This window comes from Ursus maritimus, unplaced genomic scaffold (assembly GCF_017311325.1).
Source record: "Ursus maritimus isolate PB19 unplaced genomic scaffold, ASM1731132v1 scaffold_27, whole genome shotgun sequence".
Classification (NCBI taxonomy): Eukaryota; Metazoa; Chordata; class Mammalia; order Carnivora; family Ursidae; genus Ursus; species Ursus maritimus.
Genome location: NW_024425230.1, coordinates 21,505,986 through 21,531,673, shown reverse-complemented (window position 1 = coordinate 21,531,673; position 25,688 = coordinate 21,505,986). Strand labels below are relative to the sequence as shown.

The 25,688-nt window shown below is 41.2% G+C and overlaps 1 protein-coding gene across 1 annotated transcript in view; it reads left to right on the top strand.

The window, feature by feature from the left end:
- BLM (BLM RecQ like helicase) overlaps nucleotides 1–25,688 on the top strand; it is a 61,054-nt gene that overhangs the window by 1,106 nt on the left and 34,260 nt on the right. Inside the window, exons 2-11 of the mRNA XM_008687794.2 lie at nucleotides 1–701; nucleotides 1,799–1,958; nucleotides 4,862–4,980; nucleotides 8,389–8,521; nucleotides 8,811–9,514; nucleotides 11,254–11,445; nucleotides 13,533–13,651; nucleotides 14,554–14,667; nucleotides 17,807–17,905; nucleotides 18,107–18,255. Coding sequence (XP_008686016.1) covers nucleotides 1–701; nucleotides 1,799–1,958; nucleotides 4,862–4,980; nucleotides 8,389–8,521; nucleotides 8,811–9,514; nucleotides 11,254–11,445; nucleotides 13,533–13,651; nucleotides 14,554–14,667; nucleotides 17,807–17,905; nucleotides 18,107–18,255 — 2,490 coding nt within the window. The remainder of the gene's footprint in view (nucleotides 702–1,798; nucleotides 1,959–4,861; nucleotides 4,981–8,388; nucleotides 8,522–8,810; nucleotides 9,515–11,253; nucleotides 11,446–13,532; nucleotides 13,652–14,553; nucleotides 14,668–17,806; nucleotides 17,906–18,106; nucleotides 18,256–25,688) is intronic.

Genomic DNA, 25,688 nt, shown 5'->3' with positions numbered 1-25,688 from the left:
AGGTTTCACTTTTAAAAAGAAAATAACGTCAGCCAACAATGTATCTGTCCCTAGCGTGTCAGTAGTGAAAACACCTGTGTTAAATGATAAAGATGTTAATGTTGCTGAGGCCGTTTCCTTCAGTGGACCCCCGCCCCTCACCACAAGTCAGCAGACAAGGCCCAGTGACTTCAGACACGCTCCAGCAGGACAGCAAAGCAGGAGAGCTGTTTCAAAACCATTATCGCCAGATGTATTGCAGGTTCAACGGGGAGTTTTAGGTAATACCCAAAACACACCGACTGTAAAGAAATCCAGTAATGCTACTTTCAAGAAATTAGAATTTAGTTCTTCATCAGATTCTTTTGTTACCATCAACGATTGGGATGATATGGATGACTTTGATACTTCTGAAAATTCAAAAGCATTTGTTACGCCATGCAGAAATCACTTTGTGAGAGTAAGCACTGCTCAGAAATCGAAAAAGTCTAAGAGAAACTTTTGGAAAGCACAGCTTCCCGAAGCAAATACAGTAAGGGCTGATTTGACTCCATCCTCCTCTGAAAGCAAGCAAGCATGTTTGACTAAGAAACAGAACAACGACTCAGAATGGTTCAGTAACGATGTCATTTGCATTGACGATGACCCCAATCCTGAAGAGCTTATCCATGGAGATGCTCAGGAGAGTCAGCCTTTAAAAACTTATTTGGGAGAAGAAAGAGGTAAAAATGGTATTTTATCTCCTTTCAGTGTGTTGACTGTATTAACTTATTCAAAGCTAGGCACCGGGAACAATAGGAAATAGATACAGCCTTTGTCCTTGGGCTCTGTGGAGGGACCTGTTGCACAGTCTGTTGGCCACTTTCTTGAGGCAGGACCTACAGATGAAATGAAAGATTTTATTCTGCTAATATAATTTTTATATAAACACCAAGGCTAACTCTCTAAGGTCCATAGAGGTTAAATGGTTTCTCGATGGCCTGCTGGCTAGCTTGTAGCAGAATGGGGACCTGAAACTAAGCCTTTCCATTATAATTGTTTATGGCTTGCTCCCACTGAATGTGTATGTATGATATGATCTGATTATGCTGTTAAAGTATGACAGATGACATTCAAATCATTCTCTGTTTAGGTCTCCTAGTTATTAGGTATCCAGAACCTCACAGCTGAGATTAGCCATGTGTGGAAGTACCCGCCTTACGAAGTGGTTGTACATGTGAGACTAACACTTCTAAACACCCGAATCCCATCAAGGTTACTACGGGCTGAGAAGGGACAGAAGAGTGATTGATAATAAGCAAAACTGTAGTCTAATCAAGCGTGTGGCTGTTTATGAAGCCAAAATTGGGTCAAAGATAAACTAGAAAGCAACCATTGGGCATTGTTATCCCGCATAGTCAAGAGAGAGACACTGAATGTGGTGGACTTCGGTAGCTAGGGTGCCTTTGGGATAAAGTTAACAGTGTTTGTACAATTATCAAACTCATTTGTTGTACTTCGCTCTTACTGAAATATGAGTGAAATTTAGAAAAACAGAAGTGCTGATACTAAGTATGGGTTTCATAATTGAACTGGAGACCGCCCTGAAAATCCTTAAGCAGACCCTCAGCCTCGTTCCCGCATCCGTTAGACTTACTCCAGGTGACTCAGTCATGATTTATGAAGAAACCCCCAGCACGGACGTGTGGAAGGAGAGCACACAGGGAATGCTGGCTTTGGGGACGGCTCTCCCAGAGCACCCAGCCCAGTGCTCCTGCCCTGCATTTTCTGTCTCAGTAGCAATTAAAATAACCTGTGTTTATCCACGGTTTTACTTCAGATGGTAACGAAAAGAAGAACTTGGGAGAAACGGAATTACATTCAATTGTGAAGTCTCCGTATGTTGAACTTGACGACGACGACTACGAGACAGACTTTGTTCCACCTTCTCCAGAAGAAGAAGTGATTTCTGCCTCTTCTTCCTCCTTAAAATGTTTTAGGTAAATCAGCAAGTTAGTCAATGAACATTCTTGTTTATTTCTGGGATATTTGAAATAATTCTGTTTAGCTAGGTAGTATCACTTCTGTATAGATTTGTCTCATGCTTCTACAAAGTTTTATATCCACACGAAAGCATCAAAAAAACCCCTATTTATACATTTTATTTAATTGTTGTGTTCTAAAGCTGTAAAATTACATTATGATAATTACATGGGACCTCCAAACAGTTTTATTTAGTTGATTTTGACGTGTGGAATATATTCCTAAAAATACTATATTTCCAAACTCCTAGACCTGAAATGACACAAAACTAACTCATTTGGGAAGTGACTTAGTAAATAATATGTCCTTTTCTTTTCTCTTTACCCTGCAGGATAGAATTGGCCATTGTATTTGTCATTCACTGAATTTTAGTAAATCAGTGACATGATTGTGGTTAATTGGCAGTATTATGGGATGACCCATCAATAGCTTAAAATACTAGTAGTCAGTCTTACCTCCATCTCTGACCCAGTCTAGATCACGGTCCAGTTGAATGGTGGAGTATTTACTGTACTGTTAACCCGTATTTTGATGAGAAACATGTCTCTCTAGTATACCGCCTTAATTAAGGAAGGCAGGCAGGAAGGAGGTGTTTGCCTGCATAAGCTCATTTCTCTGGGGTTGTGTTTTAACAGGTGGGTTAGGATGTTTAAAGAGGAGGGAAAGGTCGGAGCGTGATTACTATTTGATGACAAAACCAGTACACTACAGGAGCTGCCCTTTCCTCCCTCCCCGTAGAAATTAGGACACGATTATAAAAAGTGAAAGAACTGAGCTAGAGTGCATAGAGAGTATGGATTCTAGACAAGATTCTCATTTAACAGAGAGGCGGCCAAAGCCCAGAGAGGAGCAGGGAGGTCCAGCTAACGGCACATGGACTGAGGTCCAGCGTAGGGCTGTTTCCTGGACCATACCAATTCCTACTGAGCATCTGGGGTTTTGCTCTGTTTATTAAAAAGTGTGTGTTGCAGTTGTAACCTTGCAGTCAATTTACCAGGATGCTTGTAGTCTTGCAGTTCCAACAAACCAGACATTTTCTTTACCCGTGTTAGGTGTTGCTACTTCTCTACATGTGTGTGATTTTTGCATTGCTGTAATCAACATGTAACTATAATTTTTTATTCTGCTTTTCTCTTAACATTTTTAAAACATTTTCCATATTGCTTCATACATAGTCTTTATTTTTATTCTTTTTAATGGCTACCTAATTTATTGAGTTGTCATACCGTGGTTAACCTTACCTAGATTTTGAGCAGTTGGAAAATGTTTATTTCCAAGGTTGTTCCCAAAGTAGATTCTCTCTATATATTTTCCATTGCAATCTCAAATACATATTTGTATATATTTTAAAACTGAAATAGAATTTTCATAAATGATACTTCTTGCTACGTACAGTACACACTTAAATTTTTTTTTGTACTTTATCTTGTTTTAAAACACTGGTTATGACTTCTCAGGGCGCCTGGGTGGCTCAGTCGTTAGGCGTCTGCCTTCGGCTCAGGGCGTGATCCCAGCGTTCTGGGATCAAGCCCCGCATCAGGCTCCTCTGCTGGGAGACTTCTTCTTCCTCTCCCACTCCCCCTGCTTGTGTTCCCTCTCTTGCTTGCTGTCCCTCTCTGTCAAATAAATAAATAAGATCTTTAAAAAAAAAAACAAAACACTGGTTGTGACATCTGGACCAATTTCAGATGTGTAACAGTCAGGTAATACAGAACAGAAAAGAGAAAGATGTTTGTGTATCTCCTGTGTCCCCCAGCCTCTCGAGCCAGCCCTCAAAGTCCTCCATCTTCAGGTCCTGAATTACCTCTTCATTTCTTTCTCCAGGTGTGCCCTTATGATAACCCTAAGCTCCAATGAGCCAAAAAAGACAACCTGACAATCTAGAAAACATTGGTGGGGCACCTGGGTGGCTCAGTTAAGCGTCTGCCTTTGGTTCGGGTCATGATCTCAGAGTCCTGGGATTGAGACCCGCATCAGGCTCCCTGCTCAGCAGGGAGTCTGCTTCTCCCTCTGCTCCTCCCCCTGCCGCTCCCCCTGCTTGTCGCTCCCCCTGCTTGTGCGTGCTCTCTCCTTCTCTGTCAAATAAATTAAATCTTTAAAAAAAGATAGAAAACATTGCCTAAAATGTAAGGGCTTTTCTTTAATTATATTATCAGTTTTTAAGACTATATAAAGCATAGTTATTCATCACTGTTCAATTAAGTTAGAAGGTTGCATTCCAACATCCTGCCTTAGGCAAGTACAGTTGATATCAAGTAAAGAATCTGTTTTTTGTCTCTCTTCATGGTCCATTACTTTTCCCATACCTGTCATTCAAGGCTTCCTCAAATCTCCCTCCTTAGCAAAGCCTTCTCAAGTTCCAGAAGACATGTTATCTTTGTTTGGTACCCTCTTTCTAACACTCATTTTAGTGTTCATTTATTTTGTTACTTTTAAAGTATTTGTTATATCCAGTCAGGCTGACCATGTTTATATGTGTTAATAATTTTTGTATAAAATGATAAATTGCCAGAAGAGTTTGGATGGTGGGTTTTCCAAATTGAGAGGAGAGCAAGGCGGAATCCCTCAAGTAGAGAAAGTAGACCACGCTGGACTCCTGTGAGGAATGTAAGTCGTGCCCTGTGACACCACATGGGGTTACTGAGAGGACATAATTGGAGGTAGACTTGAAAAGCTCTCTTGGGGCCAGAAGTTGGGAGACTTTGAAGGCCAATCAAAGTTTCTAGAACAGAGATTAAAAAAACATGTTTCTCTTTTCTGTTACGTATTGTTTGACCAGTTGTGGAAAAACACGAGAGGAAAAATTATACATTTGGTCTAAGTCTGTACTATGGTTGGTTTTATATTTTTTAATTTGCAGTATGTTAAAGGACCTTGACAGCTCTGGCACAAAGGGTGGTCCTAGCACATCCGAGGACTTGCCGACTCCTGAGGGGATGGTGACGCAGCCGGATCAAGAGGCCAGCACAGACTGTGACGGTACAAAAAATATTTCGACATAGCACATACTTTAACCACCTAACGTTTGAAAACAAAGTACGGTTGTATTTTTAACCTGTGGCTGTCTAGCGTAAGATAGCAGACTTGTAGTTCTCAGCTCTAACACAGAACCACCCTTGGGCGCTGGTTAGCCAGCATTTACTCAAACAACTCAGAGACCCATGTTCTCGCAAGAGAATCCATTCTCCATTGTGAAAACATGACTTGTTAGAAAATTTTTTCTCACATTGAGCCAGAATTTGCCTTCCTGGAACTTTAATCCTTGTGAGATAAGTCTAAAGCTCCTAGAAGCTTTTCTCCCCCACCCCCCACCCCCCCCCCCGCCCCCGGCTGCTTTTTTTAAGGACTTCATATTGTTAGGTCTTTTAACTCTTCTTTATAGTTGCTAGTTTCTAGACCTTCCATCCGCCTGACTCTCCCTTGTTTGTACTCTGGGTTTATGATTTGATGTCCATGCAAAGTTTAATACTTTTTATTTGATTTGTTTCTAATTCGTTTTTAAACTTTCTGTTAAATATCTAATATAAATAATGTAGCCGCAGTACAAGAGTTTGGAAAGTGGCAGCCTCCTTTCCTGCTCCTGATTTCTACTTCGCAGGGGCTCTGTCAGTCCTAAGGCCTGTGTCCTTCTATTCTGGAAAGGTTTCTGGTAGTAATTCTTTTTCTTTTCTTTTTTTGTTTGTTTTCTTTTCTCTTTCACTCTTCCTGGAACTTCTGTTACTTGGATATTAGACTTCCATGAGTTATCTTTTCTATTTTCCATCTCTTGCTTCTCTGCTTTCTGGGAGATGTACCAAATTTTATCTTTAACTCGTCTATGGGATTTTTCATTTTAATCAACCATCTCCCAAGAGCTCTTTTTTCATTCTCTGAATATTTCCTAACATGTTCTGGTCTTTTTTAATGGGTTTTGTATTCGTGGTGTGTGCACACGCACGCATGTAGTCGTATGTGTGTGTCCTCATGTATGTGCACAGTGGGCATGTCACGTGTAGTGGGGTGTGTGCACACAGGCACATGTGTAGTGAGGCGTGTGTGCGCATGCACGTGTGGTGTGTGTGCACAGCATATGTGTTGTTTCTGTTTCCATTTCTTTATTTTGGTGTCTGAATTTATTGTTAGAGATATCCGTGAAACACCTGATGTTCTCGGCGCTCTTCTAGGTGTTTTATGCTATTAACTTCATCCTCTCAGTGGCCCTTTAAGGTAGTTTCTTTTATCCCCATTTTGCAAATAAGGAAATCGAGGCGCAGGAGCCTTCACTAGGACTACACATGTTCACAGAATTGACGACAGCAGCGCAGGGATTGAAACCCAGCGGTGTGCGGGCTCCCGAGTTTACGCTTGTAGCCCCACGCTCTGCTGCGTGTGTGGCATGGTCTCACCGATCAAGTGGTGGGCTAGGCCAGGGGCAAGGACGGAATGTCATCAGAGGTCTCCCTCTCAGTTGACATCGTGTTGTCACAAACCTGCCTTGAGACCGTGCTTCTCTCCCTGACCCACGGGACTCCACAGGTTCAGGGTCTGAGGCAGTAAGAGGGAACGGGGTGGGGGTGGGGGGGACATATGGGCTCCAGAGTCATGCAGTCCCCAGGTACAAACCTGTCTCCTGCTCCTGTCTGGGAGACTATGGCAAATCAGTGATGCTTCTCTGAACCTCAGTTCCTTCTATGAAATGAGAAGAATAACATCTACCTTGCGGGGTATTGGTCGCCTTCATGGTAAAGTGCCCAGTGTACTGTCGGCCTGCGATAAATGGTAGCTATTGTTATCTGCGGGTCTTGTAATCCCTTCGAAGAAGGAAATACATTAAGATTACCGATTTATTTATATGAACTCTTGCTAACTCTATAATTGTTTCCTCTCCTTCTTAGAGCTCACAAAGCAACCATTTGATAGCATGATCTAGAATTTTGTCTTGAATTAACATCCAAAGCACCAGCCTGTAGCTTTTGGCAATCCGTTTAGAATTTTTTGAAAATTAGAACAGTGTTCACTTGTCTTCACTCCTGCATCAACTGTCTTGTTCACTGGATGCCTCACATATCAGTGGGATCTTCTTTGTGGATTTCCTTTGTATTCTGAGGTGTAATCTGTCTAGACAAGGAGACTTGAGCTCCTTTTCAATAGCTGTATCTCTCTCTAAGCCTATCTTGGCTTTCATTTCATTCAGACCATTGTTCATTCTCCTCTTTTTCAATCTGATACCTGTTCTCCGTGTAGAGAAAACAGGCAAAACGGGGATTCAGCAATTCCATTTCACCATCTTCGACCTCACGTCCTGCTCCGTGCCGGTCACAGTAAAAGTCCACGTTTCCCAACTCATTCTGACACAGACGCTTGTCCCCCCGACCCCCTGTCTGTCCTCTCTCCCTCTCCTTCCTGCCCTTTGGACCCTACGATGGGCTGCCCTCTTCCAGTGATTTCCTGGTAACCTCATTCTCTTGCTGTTAGCTCTCATATTGTCTCCTGAGAATCGTTCCCTCGGCAGCCCACCTCAACCGTTTATTTCTTCCATGTCCCTTAGGCCCTCGGGGTGGAGTAGGCATCTTCCTTGCTCCCCATTACTACCTTAACCCCTTCTTTTCTTCCTTCATGTACCTCCTTTGACATTCTTTGTCTTAGTTCTATAACATAAATTAGAAAAATGTGGAGCGGGCTGGCTGGATTCTGATATGCAAACATCGTCATCAGGCATTTCTCTCTCTCACACCTGTCTCCTCTTCTCTCCTCCACCCCCGGTCCCCATCTCAGTTCCCTGCTCCTTTCTTTCTCTCTTTTCTGCTTTCCCTTGTGTGAGTCTTATTTTCAAGCTGTTTCTCAGGGTGGTGGCAGGGGCGGCCACCAGCAGCCTGTCCAGCTGATTGAAAAGAGAAGTCTTTTCCAGTCAAAAAACTCCCAGACCTAATTCTCCTTGAGTTGCCTGACATCAGATGCCCACTGAGGTTAGGGGCCTGGTGTCTCCAAAGAGAAAGTCTCAGTGCTGTGTTGTTAGCTTGAAGGAAGCGTGGGTGCAGGGCAGCCTGGGACCGCAGGTGGGGTGGGCTTCTTGCCTGGCCAGCCCTGGATGAAACCTTGTGTGGGCAAGGTGAGATTTACCCCGGAAGTTAGTTACCATAGTAAACTGATAAACCTTTGCATTACAATGACATTGGTTACCCTAAGAGAAATAATTGAAAATTAACATGAAATGAAATGCTAATAACGCAGCTTTAGGCTCTCATGATATAGAGTAGAGATAACGTGATTTCAGATTATTTCATAGGCAGATAATAGGGCAATATACAGTTTATAATCTTGTTAAATTAACGCCAATTTTACATGCATGACTGTCAAAACTTTAAGTCTTTTTTCAAGGAAAAATATTAACGAACTAATACCTTATAGCTAGACAGACAAGTTTGCAGCAGCAGCTTATTCATGTGATGGACCAGATCTGTAAATTAGTCGATACTATTTCTGATGATGAGCTGAAGGCTCTGGATTGTGGGGATGAACTGCGTCAGCAGCGGGACATAAGGTATCTTACTTTTTCTTCTTCTGGAATATATCTGATTACATTTCGACTGACCTAAGTCAGAACGTATGGGGCAGAATTTCCAGGCATTCTGGCCAGGAAGTTGAATAGGATAATTGTCACTGTGTTTTATGTTTGAAATTTATTTACTTTTTCAAACTGCCCCTTTAGCATTTGTATTCACATTTTGAGACTGAGGAAAAGAGAATATATTTTGCCACAGTTTGGGATGAAAACTAAAGACATACTTGTGTGTCCTCACATTTCGTGTGGTGGTCTGTTTCCTCTTCAGAAGGAACCTCCTGGCTGACGCCAACTTCAATACAAGTGATGCCAATCATCTTGCTTCCATGTGGAGATGCAGGCCTGATTCGCTTGGTAGCCCTGTGGACGATACGGTGTCTGCTTCCGCTCCCGACGCATTTCCAAAGGGCGAGTCCTGTCCTGCATGGAGTTCTGTTAAGGAATTAAATTTTCCACACCTTCCCTCACATCGCGGTACCACTAGGGAGTGTTTACTGGCTACTACCCCAGGAAAGACAGGATTCTCAGCCACCCCGAAGAATCCCTTTGAAAGACCGTTATTCAGTCCCCATTTACAGAAGTCCTTTGTAAGTAGCAACTGGGCTGAAACACCAAGGATAGAAAAAAGAACTGAAAGCTCTTACTTCCCGGGAAATGTTCTCACAAGCACGGCTGTGAAAGATCAGAATAAACGTGCTGCTCCAATAAACGACTTAGAAAGAGAAATCCAGACTGCCTGTGACATTGACAGTTTTGACATTGATGGCTTTGATGATGATGATGATGATGACTGGGAAAATATTATGCATAATTTAGCAGCCAGCAAATCTTCCACAGCTGCCTGTCAACCTATTAAGGAAGGTCGGCCAGTTAAGCCAGTATCAGAAAGAATTTCTTCAGCCAAGACAAACTGTCTTCCAGTGGCATCTACTGCTCAAGATAAAAACTCAGAGTCAATTCAGAATTACACTGGTAAGTTTAAAATAAATGCTTATATTTTATATGAAAACATAACTGTCCAAAATCGGAATTGTGTAAGAAAACCGATAGCAAATCATCCTTGCCTGAAAAGTACATTGTTTCTATGCAAATTCCTGCTGATAATATGAATTACAAATCACAATTTCAAAAGCAAGTTGCTCCTTTGTCTCTGTAGCAGCTGTAGTTTTATAAAATGAGTAATTATAACGTATTATAGTAAAGCTCTAAAGTCATTACAAATGTGCTTTGCCTTTAAATTAACATTTTTTAGTCCCTAAAACAATAAAGCTCATGAGGACCAAGTTTTTAATGATTTGGGGGATGAGTAAAAGCAAGGCTGAATTTATATGTTAAAACTGCAATTGTACATATTTTTTGATGAGAACTGATCAATTTATAAAGTAGAAAAACATGTTTTCTGTCTTAAAATATTAAAATGCAGGGCAGTCTAAGAAAGACATGAAGTCAGAAATTTCTTAAGACAAATTATTTCTTTGGGCCTAAAATCCTTTTAATTCATTCAACAGGTATTTATGGAGTGCACACTCCTGGCCTTGTTCTGTGCCGGGTGCTGGTCATAGACAGATGAGTAACGGGCAGTCCCTGTCCTCTTGAAGCTCACAGTTTAGTAGGAGAAGTTTGTGGAGAAGTGCAGTTAGCCACTGGAAAGGCTGCAGAGAGAAGCCAAAATTAATTTTAAAACCTTACATCAACCCTGTAAAGTTATTGCCAAGTGTTTTTTAACTGAAACAAGTTTCTGTGTGTAAGATTTTATAAAGTACAGCCTTCCCTATTTTTGCCATTGATGACTTAATACCGTGGAGGTTGTTCTTAACAGTTAACGCTGTTGACCTTTAGAATAACCATTAATGGATTTATTTTTGTATCACATTAGAATGTGTCATACTTGATCTTCGCAATTATCTTTGAGACAGTCAAGTGTTGGGATTAGAGAGACTGCCAGAGCTGGCGTGAGCACCCCTTGTTCTGTGTGCCGAACCAGGGCTGCGAGAGCAGAGATGCGGTGCAGGGGGGTGGATGAGAGAGACACGGTGGAGGAAGAGCCCAAGGAAGCCGAGATGCCTCCGAGGTTTCAGACCTGGTGACTGAGAAATCCGTGACACCATTAGCAGAGCAGGGGAGTCAGGAGGCAGAGCAGATTGGGAGAAAAGCTGAGGAGGGCTATTTTAAGACTTGTAGAGCTTAAAGTGTTGGTAAGTCATTCAGGTAGAAATGTCTTGCAGACATCTGGAGACGCACACACGACCGGAACTTTGGCAGGTGTCAGTGGGGCCTTATGAAAGGGCATTCTGTGCACAGAGGTGATGTTTAAGATGAGAGGAATAAGAATTCCAAACAAAGAATGGCTAAATGTCTCAAGTGTCTGCGAAGACTCCCAAGTGTAAGGGGCAGGTGGAGGAAGTAGAGCCAGGAGAGAGAATTTAAGAAGAAAACCCATGATTGTCTTGAAGGTCAAAAGAGGAGGAAGAAGGGAATAAATGAAATAGTGGTAGGTGCTGCAGAAAGATCAAGGCAAAGACTGGAATTTGGCCTCAGGAAGTCTCTGGCAGCTTTGCCATTTGGCGGGGATGAAACCCTGATAAGTGGTTAAAGAAACATGTGCTGCAGGGACATGTATGCCTTTGATTTTGTGGGGCGAAGGGTAAACGCCAAACCTGACTCGTTAACAATAACGCACTGATTTTTATTAACATCGATTATTTTCTCAGACAAGTCGGCGCAAAATTTAGCATCCAGAAATCTGAAACACGAGCGTTTCCAAAGTCTGAGTTTTCCTCATACAAAAGAAATGATGAAGATTTTTCATAAAAAATTTGGCCTGCATAATTTTAGAACTAATCAGCTAGAGGCGATCAATGCTGCGCTGCTGGGTGAAGACTGTTTTATCTTAATGCCCACTGGTATGTATTTTTAGATGTAAATTGGCAGGAGTGCATTGGCAGATGTTAAATGAAAGCCCTTTAATAGAAATAAAACGAACACCCACATAGTATTTCCATCATTAAGGGACTTCTGAACCTCCCGTGCCAGAGTGAGAAAGTGTGTTACCTCACGTCCTCTGTTGACACGATAACACTTACAGCCCTTTAAGATTTTCAACTCAAAGCTTGTTGTGTTGAATCGATCTAAAATTTCTTTCTCTCTCTCTCTCTCTCTTTTTTTTTTTTTTTACGTCTAAACTAGTCTGGAGCTTGAACAAAAAAATTACCGTCAGAGACCTTGCCCGTCTCTGGCACTTTATTTGGTACAGTCGAGTGTTGAAGAGTGGTTAAGATCATCGGCTCTGGAGCGATGGCCTGGCCTCAGCTCGCGGCCCTGCCACTTACTCGCAGTGTGACCTTGAGCAAGGCACTGCACCCCGAGCGCCGGCTTCTTCCTGAGCGCAGCGAGGATGATACTAAAGTCCCTCCTTCACAGAGTGTCGTGAGGATGAAACAGAAAGCATTTAGCCCCAGCTTTCTTGGCCTCAGTCTTGAAGAGATCCATTGTGCCATGAAGTCCGCAACAGCTGTCCGATGGCGCACAGTCATCCGAGTACGAATAGTAAATCAGCCGTGAGGGTAGGGAGCCTAGGAGTCCGAGTTGCAGTACTTACATGGAGCCTTCCCTCTGCCTTCTACTCACCTTGCTGTGACGTTAGCAATTAGTTATTGCCATCGTTATTAAATTATGGTGACCAAGCATCTGAGCTTTTTCAAACTGATTTTAGAATTTAGACAACACTGGTTTAATAATCAGCATTTCATATTTTATGAACTCGTCGTTCACTCTGTCTTCTGCTCTGATTTGGTTTGGTGTTTCAGAACAGAAGCTGGAAGAGATCCTGACAATGATCTAGTTCAGTGGTTTCAGGACTTTTCATGGTCCTTTAGGACTTCGGGGGGCTTTTTGAGGTTTTCCCACCCCAATTTCAGCCTCTTGATTTATACAGATAAAGATACCAAATAAGGTTTTTTTCAGAACTCCCCTCCCCAAAAAACAAAACACCGATCAGTACATTTTGCAGGTGATAAAATTGAGGCATGGTAAGGTTAGCTGACGTGTCTAAGTCAGACAGCCTATTAAGTAGTGGAACAGAAACTAAAACACAGCTTCCCAATCTTTCCTTGGCATTTACATGTATATATGTAGCAAAATGAAATGTACTTACCCCACATGCAAAAAAGGTAGAATGTGATGTATAGTTTTTTAAAAAAACAGTCAAAGTCCTAGAAACTGCCTGGCATGAGCTTCTATCACTAGTGGAATGGGAGAAGTTGAAAATTAGAGACTAATCATTTTAGTTATCATTAAATATGTACTGATTGTCTTAACATTTTGCATTAGTTACATGGAGAGATGGGGGTGCATCTCAGAATGCCTTTCTTTTCATCTTCTGTTAGCACACACCAAGGTAGTTCTACCCTTCTTTTATCTCAAAGGAAGATTGGGAATATTTCCTTATTGGTAAGAGTACAGGGAGTCAAAGCACAGCTATTTAGCATTGAAAGGTTCATACTAGAGGTTTAAAAAAGTGAGATCCTGCATGTGTTTTCTGGATCATCAAAGAAATATTAAACCATGTTCACTGTGGTCTTACGTGATGTATAATGTATCACATTTTAAGTCTTTAAAAATTAAATATTATACACAGTAATTATTTTCACCCTAATACTGTTCATAGAATACCCCTTGTACTGCATTTGGGTTTCCCAAGTAGATTTTTAAAGCAATTCTATTGCCTCTAAGTTTCCTGCCCTGATTCCTGCTTTTGCATTCATGTATGCCTACATAAGATGTCCTAGAAGGTAATTTTCACACATTTAAATTGTCTAAATATTTTGGCTCGTTCAAATATGGCAAATTGTTGGCACGGTGGGAAATGTCACTTGGTGTCCTATTAATTGCTTTTAAATATTACTGCGTGATTTACTTTGTAACTTTTGCCTTCATACTCTCCAGATAGAACCTGACAGGTTTGTTTGGTTTTTTTTTTCTGTCCTTTCAGGAGGTGGTAAAAGTCTGTGTTATCAGCTCCCTGCCTGTGTCTCTCCAGGCGTCACTATTGTCATATCTCCTTTGAGATCACTCATAGTAGATCAAGTCCAAAAGCTGACTTCCTTAGATGTAAGTTAAAACAAAACGCTACCAATTACAATAAAAAATACCAATAAAGACATAAAAAGAATTATATTTCAGTACTCTGGGTAACCTTTTTTATTAAGTAGTTCATGAATTATAAGAATAAAGCACAGCAGTCTCATTAAGTTGTACGAGTCTTCAAGAATTCTGATACAGATAACCTTCTTTAGTTCAGTCCTATTTTATTCTAGAAAAAATGTGATTTAGCAAGAAGTTTTAACCTGTATTTTGCTGATGTGAATTTCTTTTACTAATGTGGAAGGATTTCTTTTCTTACTACTGCGAGATCAGCATAGTTCCCACTCCCTTCACATCTTAAAATGTATACACAGGAGCACCCCCACACAGGCGTCCTTTTTCCTCCTGGCTGAGGTTAAGAACGTATATGAACGTATTCTACCAAATCCTGCATATTTTTGAGGCTGTGAACCCCTACCCCTCAACAAGGCCACTGGTTTGATTTTTCTTCCAAAGAATGTGTTTGTACAGTGCCCATCCCCAGTGGTCTACCGGAGGCTATGGCTCTCACATCATCCCTGTGCTTTAAAACACTGGAGATACATTTGCCTAAACTAAAACGAGCCATACCTTAGGATGCAACGCTCTTGGGTACTGAATTCATGTTTATCTTACTTACGGATATGAAAAGCAAAGGCAGTAAAGAAAAGGGCAAAAAAAAAAAAAGAGAGAGAGAGAGAAGGAAATAAACAATGGAAATATTTTGAGTTATGGCTAAGAAAAGTTTTTTTTTTTAAATATGTGCTAATTATTTACTTTCACTGCATTGAGATTATCTTTCCTTTGACCCGGGTTTGATATGTGACTTATAAAATGTTTCTAGAACCTAAGGATAAATACATGCTTGTGTTTACTACTTTTATACTTAGATTCCAGCTACATACCTGACAGGTGATAAGACTGACTCAGAAGCGACAAGTATTTACCTGCAATTATCCAAGAAAGACCCAATTATAAAACTTCTATATGTTACTCCAGAGAAGGTTTGTATTGATACCACTATTTTAAAATATGGTATTAAAGCTGTGTTAGAAAAACAGCCCAGTTCTGCCTCCTGAGGAGAGAAAAACCCAGTCTTCCCCTCCTGTGTTTTCTCCTTTACCATCACTTAGAGTGTTTCACTCCCGGTGACCAAATGTGTGGATGTTTTTCCTCACTGTGAGCAGCTCTCTGTGACCCCAGTAGGGCATCCTACAGTCTGACTCAACCCTGACACTGTCTGCACGGAGATAGTGTCGGATCCCACGGGCTAAGGGCTTGGCCCCTCAAGATGGCTCCCACCCTTCTAGATGCCAGCGGCAATTAGAAGGTCCCCAGGTTACCCATAACTTCTGTCCGATTTGGCTAACAAGTCAGAGGTTCCCATGACCCCCTCCTCAGTTTCGATTAATGTGCTAGAGCAGCCCATAGAACTCAGGGCGGGATCTGAGAGGGTCTGGAGCGTAGGCGCTTCTGTCCCTGTGGCACTGGGATGAGTGACCTCCTGGTGTGCACGTGTTCACCGTCTGCGTTGGAACTTGCCAAACCCCCGACTCTCGGGATTTTATGGCGGCCTCCTCACGTAGGCAGGATCATTTCCAGCCCCTCCCCCCTCTCTAGAGGATGCGGTGCTCCTGAAAATTCCAAGCTTCTGATCATGGCCCGGTCTCTCTGGTGAGCAGCCCCCACCCAGAAGCCATCCAGGAGCCCACCCAGAGTCACTGCACCAGAACAAAAGACGCTACGGGCTGCTCCTATCACTTAAGAATTTAGAAGGGATTTAGGAGCCCTGCATCAGGGATGGGGTCAGAGACATATATTAGAACCAGGGAGGCTTCTGTTCTTAATCACTTAGCAAATTACAAGGGTTTCAAGACCTCTGTGCCAGGATCTGGAAGCAGAGACCAATATATTTTTCTATTGTCTCATTAAAGCCCACTAGAATACATAATATTTTTAAATTTTTGACATAATCTTTTTTTTTTAAGATTTTTTATTCATTTGAGAGTAAGTGAGTGAGAGAGGGTACAATTAGGGGGGAGGGGGAAAGGGAGAAGCAGACCCCCGCTGAGCAGGGAGCCTGATGCGGACTCGATACCAGGACCCAAGGATCATGACCTGAGCCGAAGGCAGACGCTTAACTGACTGAGCCACCCAACCAACTGAACCATTGACGTAATTTCTTTTTTTTTTTTTTTTAAGATTTTATTTATTTATTTGACAGAGATAGAGACAGCCAGCTAGAGAGGGAACACAAGCAGGGGGAGTGGGAGAGGAAGAAGCAGGCTCATAGCGGAGGAGCCTGATGTGGGGCTCGATCCCATAACGCTGGGATCACGCCCTGAGCTGAAGGCAGACGCTTAACAACTGCGCCACCCAGGCGCCCCCATTGACGTAATTTCTTAACCAACTGAGCCACCCAGGAGTCCTGCACCATTGACGTAATTTCTGATACGCAGTATAGTACAAGGATTCCTATATAACTTTCACCCAGAAACTCTAAGTGGTAACATTTTACTATAATTGGTTATTGTTCCTTCTCCCTCTTTACTTTTTTCCTAAAATATTTGAGAGTAGTTTGCAGACATGATATCCCTTTCAACCCTAAACACTTCACTGTGCATTTCCTAAAAACAAATTTTGGGGCGCCTGGGTGGCTTAGTCATTTAAACGTCTACCTTTGGCTCAGGTCATGATCCCAGGGTCCTGGGATCGAGCACAGCGTTGGGCTCCCTGCTCAGCAGGGAGCCTGCTTCTCCCTCTCCCTCTGCCTGCCTCTCTGCCTATTTGTGATCTCTCTGTGCGAAATAAATAAAATCTTTAAAAATAAATAAAAACAAATTCTCTTGCATAACCTCAATATGATCATTAAAATGAGAAAATGTTTATTGATACAATAGAATGACTTAATCTATAAACCTTATTCCAGTCTCACTAGTTGTCCCAATAATGTCCTTTATAGCAAAAGAAAATCCTAGATTATGCATTGCATTCAGTTGTCATGTCTCTTTAAAGTTTTTCTGTCTTTCATGATTTTGACAATTGTGAAGGGTGAAGGCCAGTTGTTTTGAGGACTGTCCCTCAATTCGAATGTATCTTCTGTTTCCTCACGATTAGATTTATGTTATTCGTTTTGGCAGGAGTATCACAGAGGTGGTGATATGTTCTCAGTGCATTCGATTGGAAGGCGCTAGGTGTCTCTTCATTCTGTTACTGGTGATGTTAGTTAACTTTGATCACTTGGTTGAGGTAGTGTCTGCCCGATTTCTCCACTGTAAAATTACTTCTTTTTTGTTGTTGTTGCAATTAATATAATAATTACAAAAATAAACGTACATTGCTTGCTTTTGTAATTAGTAGGTATCCTGCTGGGGAGTACTCTGAGACTGTAGTATCCTGTTACTCTCCAGACTTTTACCCAAGAGTCTTTATTATCCATTGATGACTCCCTGTCAGTGTTTACTGTAATGGATGCCAAATGATGATTTTTCTAATTTAGCTGGCATTCTCCTGTAAGGAAGAGCTTTCCCTTTTACCTGCATATTTATTTAAATCAACATAAAATCATGGGTTCCTAATTTGTCAGGGGCCGATAATCAGTTCTCATCGTTTATTTGGATTTTCTAATTGTCCTAGATGTGGCTAGTAGAAGAGCTCTATCTCACTGCTTCTGTGTCCTTTTGACATGTCCCTGTCTAGACATGGATGCCAGATGTTGTCCTTGCTACTGGGACATCATTGCTTCTAGGCCCTGTATAGACAGAACCATGACATACATACATACATACATACATACGAGTGTATGTGTGCCCCCCCGAATAACATGCACTGCCACAACGTACATCTGTAACCCTGTTACCAGCGTAAACGTGGTGAACCTCAGGTATGTTGAGGGAGGAAAAAAGTTTTAGAACCACTGACCTAATACATAACTGCTTGCTAAATGTGGGTGAATATTCTAGAAGGTCTCATTTGGAATTTTCTACTACTTCTGCTAATTCTCTTCATCCATTGAAATAACTCCTTTTATGTGGAGGTTTTAATACAGCTTAAGTTGTAGTGGAACTTAAAGACAGCAGAGTCCTTAAGGTGATATGGTGTTTAAATGTTTTCACATCTCTAATGAATACATTTCTGGTCTAGGTCTGTGCAAGTAACAGACTGATTTCCACTCTGGAGAATCTGTATGAGAGGAAGCTCTTGGCACGTTTTGTCATTGATGAAGCACATTGTGTCAGTCAGGTAAATACTGGTTCACGTGACTTGAAATATCAATAAATACGTACTACCAACAGTATTTATATTTTCAGAATAGAGGGAAGTCAGTGACTTATTCTAGCTCGCTGGAGAATAAGGTAGCTCTCCATACAGTGAGCGGTGTTTGCTTTTTATGAAAGGAAGATCCAAATAGTCTGAAAAGCACTATTTTTTTTTTCCAACTAGTGGGGACATGATTTTCGCCAAGATTATAAAAGAATGAATATGCTTCGCCAGAAGTTCCCCTCTGTTCCAGTGATGGCCCTTACTGCCACAGCTAATCCCAGGGTACAGAAGGACATCCTCACTCAGCTGAAGATTCTCCAACCTCAGGTGTAAGTTGCAGAAAGTCATGAATTTAAAAACCCTGGGGCAGCAGTTCCCAGCTTGCTGCACTTTAGAATCGCCTCCTGAGCTTTAAAAGTCCTGAGGCACAAAAAGCACTCGGTCAGTCAGATCAGAATTTGGGAGCTGGGAGCCATTACGGTTCTAAAAATCCCCAGATGACTCCAGTGTTCAGCAAAAGTTGGGAACTGAGGCCCAGCGGCTTTTCACTTACTAAAATTACAACTCTATCCCAGTACCTGTTTTGGAAGTAGGGATAAAGTGTGTGCTGTACCTGTTAACTCTAGGATGGTCCCAGGAGTAAATTAGCTTTTATTTCTCTAGTTCTGGCTCCCATACATCCTAGAGTCTACATCATGCAATAAACAGATGACCCTGCTTTGTCATCTTCCCCTGAAGTCCCACTCACATCCAAGACGTTGAAAACCGTACAGAAACGACGTGGAACAGCTTTTATACTTTGTTTTCATCTCAACAGATGTGCTTCTTGTTGCCACCAAATCCGTAATTACTCGTAACAGAAACTACTATAAAGAAATAGCCCCACATATCTAGGTTCTGCTGGCTGGTCTTGTACTTCTGCTGGAGTTTGTAGAGACAGGTGAATTCTCTGGTAGGTTCATTCACTCGGCAAATATTTACTTCACAGCTGCTGTGTGCTGAGCTAAAATACTTTTCCCTTCTAATTTATTAGTGGGTGTTTTGAGTTTGAGAAATGCTTGAAGGAATGACCGATATATTGGGGTGAATTGTTAAGGCACACCTTTTGTTTGTTTGGAAATAAAGACAGTAAGCTGGCTTTCTGAATATTGTCATCAGTAAAAACAGCAGCATCTCTCAGCAGGTTAGGGGAAGAACCAAAAGTGCCATATGAAGGATACGGGGGGTCGTGAGATTAAGACAGCTATAGGGACCTCTGCAAATTAAACTGGCATTCTTGGGCACATGAATTTTAGAGTCCTCAGAATCTTGTGTGTGAAATCACAAAAATTGGAATGGAATATTTTACTTTAATCTCACTTGCAGAAGGGTGTTTGTGTAGAATTTGGGGACCGGGGGAGATTTTGCTTCCATAATTGTTATACATTATAACATTATATTTAAAGTGTCATATTATGCTCTAGGTTCTAGTGAATCACCTACATGCTAGAAATTCACTTTTATAACTACCTCATTGATCTGTGAAAGCCTTTCTTTTTTTTTAACTAGGCAATGTTTTTAGCTTTTTTCCATCAAATTTATGAGAGATGCAGTCTACTCTTTTAGGCCAGTCATATTAATTGCCAAATGCACAGAGTTAAAACCTTTTGAATAACTTTTTGTAAGTATGGACTTTGTCATTTTTGTTTGAGTAAACATTGCACATACGCATTTAGAGACAGACACCTTTAATATCTTTTCCTAGTCACGTGAGGGAGACCAGCCTGGAAAAGCAATAGATTGTACATTTCCTGAGTCTAGCATGTGGCACCCTGTGCATAATTGGCACTCAGTAAGAATGAATAAATGGAACATATGGAGGAATTTTGGTAAATGTGGGTAAAATATGAAAATTTGGGCAAGTCTGTTGATTCCTTAATATATTTGGTACTTCTATATTTGGGAGAGTTTAAATCTCTTAGTGGAAGTAAAAGATTTTAACAAACACTTTCTGGTACATTTTTTTCCTGATCTCTTTTGCCAATAGGCCCTTGTTCGGATTAAATTTACCCAGCTCCTGCCCCAGTGAAGGCAGGCCTCCCTAGGGTTGGAGCTGTGGCCACCACGCTTCTCTCCTACAGCTAGTCTATGGTGATCTTCTTCTTTGGGAAATACAAGGATAGGTGATAAAATAGAGACTTTATTCCTTTTCCTTAGGACCTTAAAATATAAACTGAGAAAGAGGAGACAGACATATAGACAGTTGATACAATAATATCGTAATACAACAATAATAAGAGCTAACAGTTACATATTTAGCCTGTACAAGGTGCCAGGCACTATTCTTGACATTTTATGTATATTAACTCATTTCTCCACACAAAAGGCTTATGAGGTAAGTAGTCCTATTTTCCTCACTTTGGGATGAGGAAACGGAGGCACAGAGAAATAACTTAAACAAGGTCATATGATTTGCGAGTGCTGGAGGGAGGACTTAAACCCAAACAGTCTGGTTTTAGAACCCTTTAAATACTTTTTAATAAATTGCAGAATGAAGTCATTGGTAATTAGGGCTGTAAATTATGACTGCGGGAACTCAGGAAGGCAAGATTGACTGTAACCCAAAATAACAACGAGTGGTTAATGAGGAGGGGTCGGATAGGGTTTTATAGAGAAAGCGGGCTTTGTAGGATGAGTAGTCTTTTTTGTAAGCAGCTGCATTGAGATACAGTTTACATACCTTAAAATTCACCTGTTTTAAGTGTGCAATTCTATGATTTTTTTTTTTTTTTTTTTAGTTTATTCACAGGGTTGTGCAACCCCACTACTATCTAATTTTAGAAAATTTCTGTCTCGGGGCGCCTGGGTGGCACAGCGGTTAAGCGTCTGCCTTCGGCTCAGGGCGTGATCCCGGCGTTATGGGATCGAGCCCCACATCAGGCTCCTCCACTGTGAGCCTGCTTCTCCCTCTCCCACTCTCCCTGCTGTGTTCCCTCTCTCTCGCTGGCTGTCTCTATCTCTGTTAAATAAATAAATAAAATCTTTAAAAAAAAAAAAAAATTTCTGTCTCCTATAAAAGAAACTCCATACCCATTAGCAGTCAGTTCCCACTATCCCCCCATCTCTCCAGCCGTAGACAACCACTAATCTACTTTGTGTCTTTATAGATTTTTGCCTAAGCTGGACATTTCATATAAATAGAATTTTACAAAACATGGCCTTTTGTGACTGGCCTCTCACGTAGCATCACGTGTCCACGGTTCATTCGTGTCATAGGCGTGTCAGCACTTCATTCTGTTTCATTGACAAAAAATACACGATCATATGCGTACTGTCCACATTTTATTCGTTCATTTATCATGTGGATATTTGAGTTGTTTCCATTTTGTGGCTGTTGTTAGTAGGAATACTGCTCTGAGCCTTTGTGTCTAAGTTGTTGTGTGGACAGGTGCTTTCATTTCTTGGTGACATCTGTCCAGCAGTGGCGTCGTTGGGTCATCCAAACTGCAGGTGGCTTTCCAAGCAGCTGTGGCCTGCAGCATGTGAGGGTAACGGTGTCACTGTGTGTCTTTTTGATGATACTCATCCCAGTGGGTGTGACGTGAGAATAGCTCTTTCACTCACAATTCAGGGCTGAAGTTTCAGGCCTCAAAGTACAAGTTGGTTCCAAGGAACAGAGAGTAATCCGTGGGATGAGTGGGGAGACCTGGAGAAGGGCTGGCCCTGGGGAGGCGGCTTGAAGCCCGATCGCGGGGATCTTGCGTTTCGCTATGATGAAGTATTTGGACTTCTGTGGGCAGCTTGACCTGGGAAGTGGCTTGACCTGAACCCTGCGGTAGAATGATCACCCTGTCAGTGGAACAGAAGGTGGAGCTGAGGAATGAGAGCTCAAAGGCCACACGAGGCTCCCAGGAAGCCCACTGTAGCGTTCTAGGAGAGAGGTGTTGATGGTGGCAGCAGCAGCAGAGGACGCAGGACAGTGTCGGGGGAAAGCACAGTTGAATCAGTAAGACTGGCAGCCGATGGCGTAAGAAAGGCGGATCTCATGGAAGTTTATACTGGTTTCTGGTGCGGGTGACCAGCACCACTGACCGTAACTGGACGTGCAGGAGAGGAGCAGGGGTGGAGGGTGGGCAATGAGTTTGATTTTTAGATCTGTGGTGTGGGAGATGTTTAAGGGGTGGGTAGGGATGGTCATGGTCTCAGTCTTCATAAATTTTCTTTGACCATATGGGCCTCCTGAAAGAATTTTGGAAAACTATACCACTTGTGTATTTCTAACCTGACACCAGAAATTTTTCAGCATGAGTTTTAAATAAAGAGAATGTGGTCTGTTGTAAATAACATTTTTGAATAAAATTGTTACCTAGCCCTTTTAAATGTATCCAGTAGAATATAAATATAATACCAATTTTGTACCTACTTTCACTCACTTAAAAAACACATTAAAATTTTTTAACTTTAGGGGCGCTTGGGTAGCGCAGTCGTTAAGCGTCTGCCTTCGGCTCAGGGCGTGATCCCGGCGTTCCGGGATCGAGTCCCACATCGGGCTCCTCCGCTGGGAGCCTGCTTCTTCCTCTCCCACTCCCCCTGCTTGTGTTCCCTCTCTTGCTGGCTGTCTCTCTGTCACATAAATAAATAAAAAATCTTAAAAAAAATTTTTTTTTAACTTTAAATACCTTCAAAAATTTCTTTAACAGATATTTTACATCTTCCCTTTTTCTCTTTGAACTCCTATTCTCTTTCAGTTTCCCCACAGATTTTTATCCTAAGGTAATATATTTTTATCCATGAAGTCTTGTTGCTTACTCTATCATACTTACCTGCAAGAAAAATTAGTATATAAATTAAAAGTTGTTTTTAGATTTCCCATACCAAAATTTTCTTCCAGATTGAATTATTATAATCATTAGTTATATATAACTGATTGAAATAGTTTAACCATATTTTTCAAATTTTAAGCATACATTTTGATTGGGAATGTGTAATTTAATGAGCTAGGACTTCTTTTCAATTAGCTGATGCTTCCATGGCCAAATCGAGACAGTTCATATTTCTTATTTTTATAGATGTAACCATTGAGAACCATTGCTCACATAAACATGTAGATGGGAATGGAAAGCATTTTATTATAGCAGTAACACTCAATTATCTGAATTTTTTCTGACGTATATGCCAAAATTACATAATGATCTGTCATCAAAAATTATTTTTAATGATGTGTCAGTTGACGGCTCAACTTAAGTCCTTTAAATTTTGCGGAAAGCAAAGAATTATAAACTATTTGAGTGGCAAAATAAGTCAGATCATTAGTTACTCACTTTACTTTTTCTGGGAAACATGGTATAAAAAAAATACTTTACCCAGACTTATCTAATGACCATTAAGTATTCTTGTTCCTGGGGTGCCTGGGTGGCTCAGTCGGTTAAGCATCCAGCTCTTGGTTTTGGCTCAGGTCATGATCTCAGGGTTATGAGATTGAGCCCCACGTCAGGCTCTGCACCAGGCATGCAGCCTGCTTGAGATTCTCTCTCCCTCTTCCTCTGCCCCTCCCCCTCCAGTCAATCAATCAATCAATCAATCAATCAATATTCTTGTTCCTCTTTCACTGAAATGAATCTTGTATCCATTATATTTGGAAGAGTTGGGAAATCAAAATGCTGTTAGTTACAGTACACCTTTTCTAATATATTTTTGACAGGTATTTTTATTGCGGGATATGTTTTTAAATAATAGTTTTATCAAAATTTTGTGGCTACCAGTTAGCTCTTTCAAATACTGGGACATGACTACTATATGAGCTGGTTGGCAAAGCCAGAGTTCATTGCCAAACCCATCACCTAAATTCAACTTACTTTCATTTATTTAAAAGGAAAATTCTGACTTTGTTTCTCAATCCGCATAAACTGTTTAGTACACATCCCCATGACAACTGTCTCAGTTTCAAAAGCAACACAAGCTGAGCACAAATTGATTCCATTTCCTGACACGTCACTTAAAATGACACGAGTTTGACACCCTGGACCTAATGATAGTTCCCATGTTAATATCCGCTGATGCAGTACTCCCTTAGAGAAGATACAGTGGAGTCTCAAGCTTTTTAAAAAAAATTAAGATCTTTATTGAGATATAATTGGGATGCCTGGCTGGCTTAATCGGTAAAACGTTAGACCCTTGATCTCCAGGTAGTGAGTCAAGCCCCACATTGGGTGTAGAGCCTACTTAAAATAAAATAAAATAAAATAAAATAAAATAAAATAAAATAAAATAAAATAAAATAAATAAAAAAAGAGATAATTGACACATCATAAAATTCACCCATTTAAAGGTTAGCCTTTGGGGGGGGTTGTCTTTTCACAGAGTTACATAACCATCCCCCAGATCTAAGCATAGAACATCTTCATCACCCCAAAAAGAAACCTGGTATTCATTAGCAGTCGCCCCCCCCATGCTCCCCTTCTCTTGTGTGCCCATCGGCTTTCCCCGAGCGGAGTCTTGTCAAAGCTCATCCATGCTGCCACATGTATCAGTACTGGCCAAATAATCTTCCACTCTTTGGGCATTCCGTGTTCGTTTATACAATCATCAGTTGGTGGGACCTGTCTCTGACTAGAATATGTGGTAATTCCAAGCATCCCATTTTCCAACAGACCGGGTAAACAAACTTAAAAGCAACTGTTAACGTTCTCAGCGTAGCAAATTGTGTACAAGCTGCTCTTAGTGGGTTTGGGTCTTTTGCAGTAGAGATGTCTGTTGTGGTTTTGAGTTTGAGATCAGCAACTTTATTTCCTAATCTCATGTCAGTTTATTATTTTTAGTAATTTGTTTGACTAAGTTAATCAGTTAACATTTCTAAGGTTTTTAAAATTTTTTTTCAGATTTTGTGCCAGTTTTTGATAACTGCTTTATTGAGATGTAATCCACATACCATACAATTCACCTGTTTAAAGTGTACAATTCAGGGGCGCCTGGGTGGCTCCGTTGTTGGGCATCTGCCTTTGGCTCAGGTCATGATCCCAGGGTCCTGGGCTCAAGCCGCGCATCAGGCTCCCTCTCCCACTCCCCCTGCTTATGTTCCCTCTCTCACTCTCTCTCTCTCTCTGTCAAATAAATGAATAAAACCTTTTAAAAAATATATAAATAAAGTGTACAATTCAGTGGGTTTTAGTGCATTGTGCAGCCATCACCACAATCAATTTTAGAACATCTTCCTCACCCTGCAAAAACACCCACATCCAATAGTAGTCACTCCCCCTCCCCCACACCCCTGCCTGCCCACGGCAACCACTAATCCACCTCTGTTTCTAGACTTGCCTATTTTAGATATCTCATACAAATGAAATCATCCGATCCATGTTCTTCTATAACCGGCTTCTTTTACTTAACATGATGTTTTCAAAGTTTATTGCTGAATAATATTCCATTGTATGGGTGTGGCCCATTTTATTTATTGGTGAATATTGGAGTTGTTTTCCATTTTTGGCTCTTATGACTAATGCTAAAATATATGTTCACACACAGGTTTTTGTGTGGACCTGTTTTCCTTTCTCGTGGGTGTGCACACAGGAGTGGAAGTGCGCACTTGGAGGGTGACTCTTATTTTACACCTTCTGCAGAACTGCCAGGCTGTTTTCCAAGGGAGCCGTACCATTTCCCATTCCCACCAGCAGAGTCGTGGCTTCTCAGGCCACCTGCACATGCTATTGTCTCTTTTTTGACCCAGACCTTTTTTTTTTTAAGACGTAAAACATTGTTCTGAAATTAAAGCATAGTGTAAAATGTA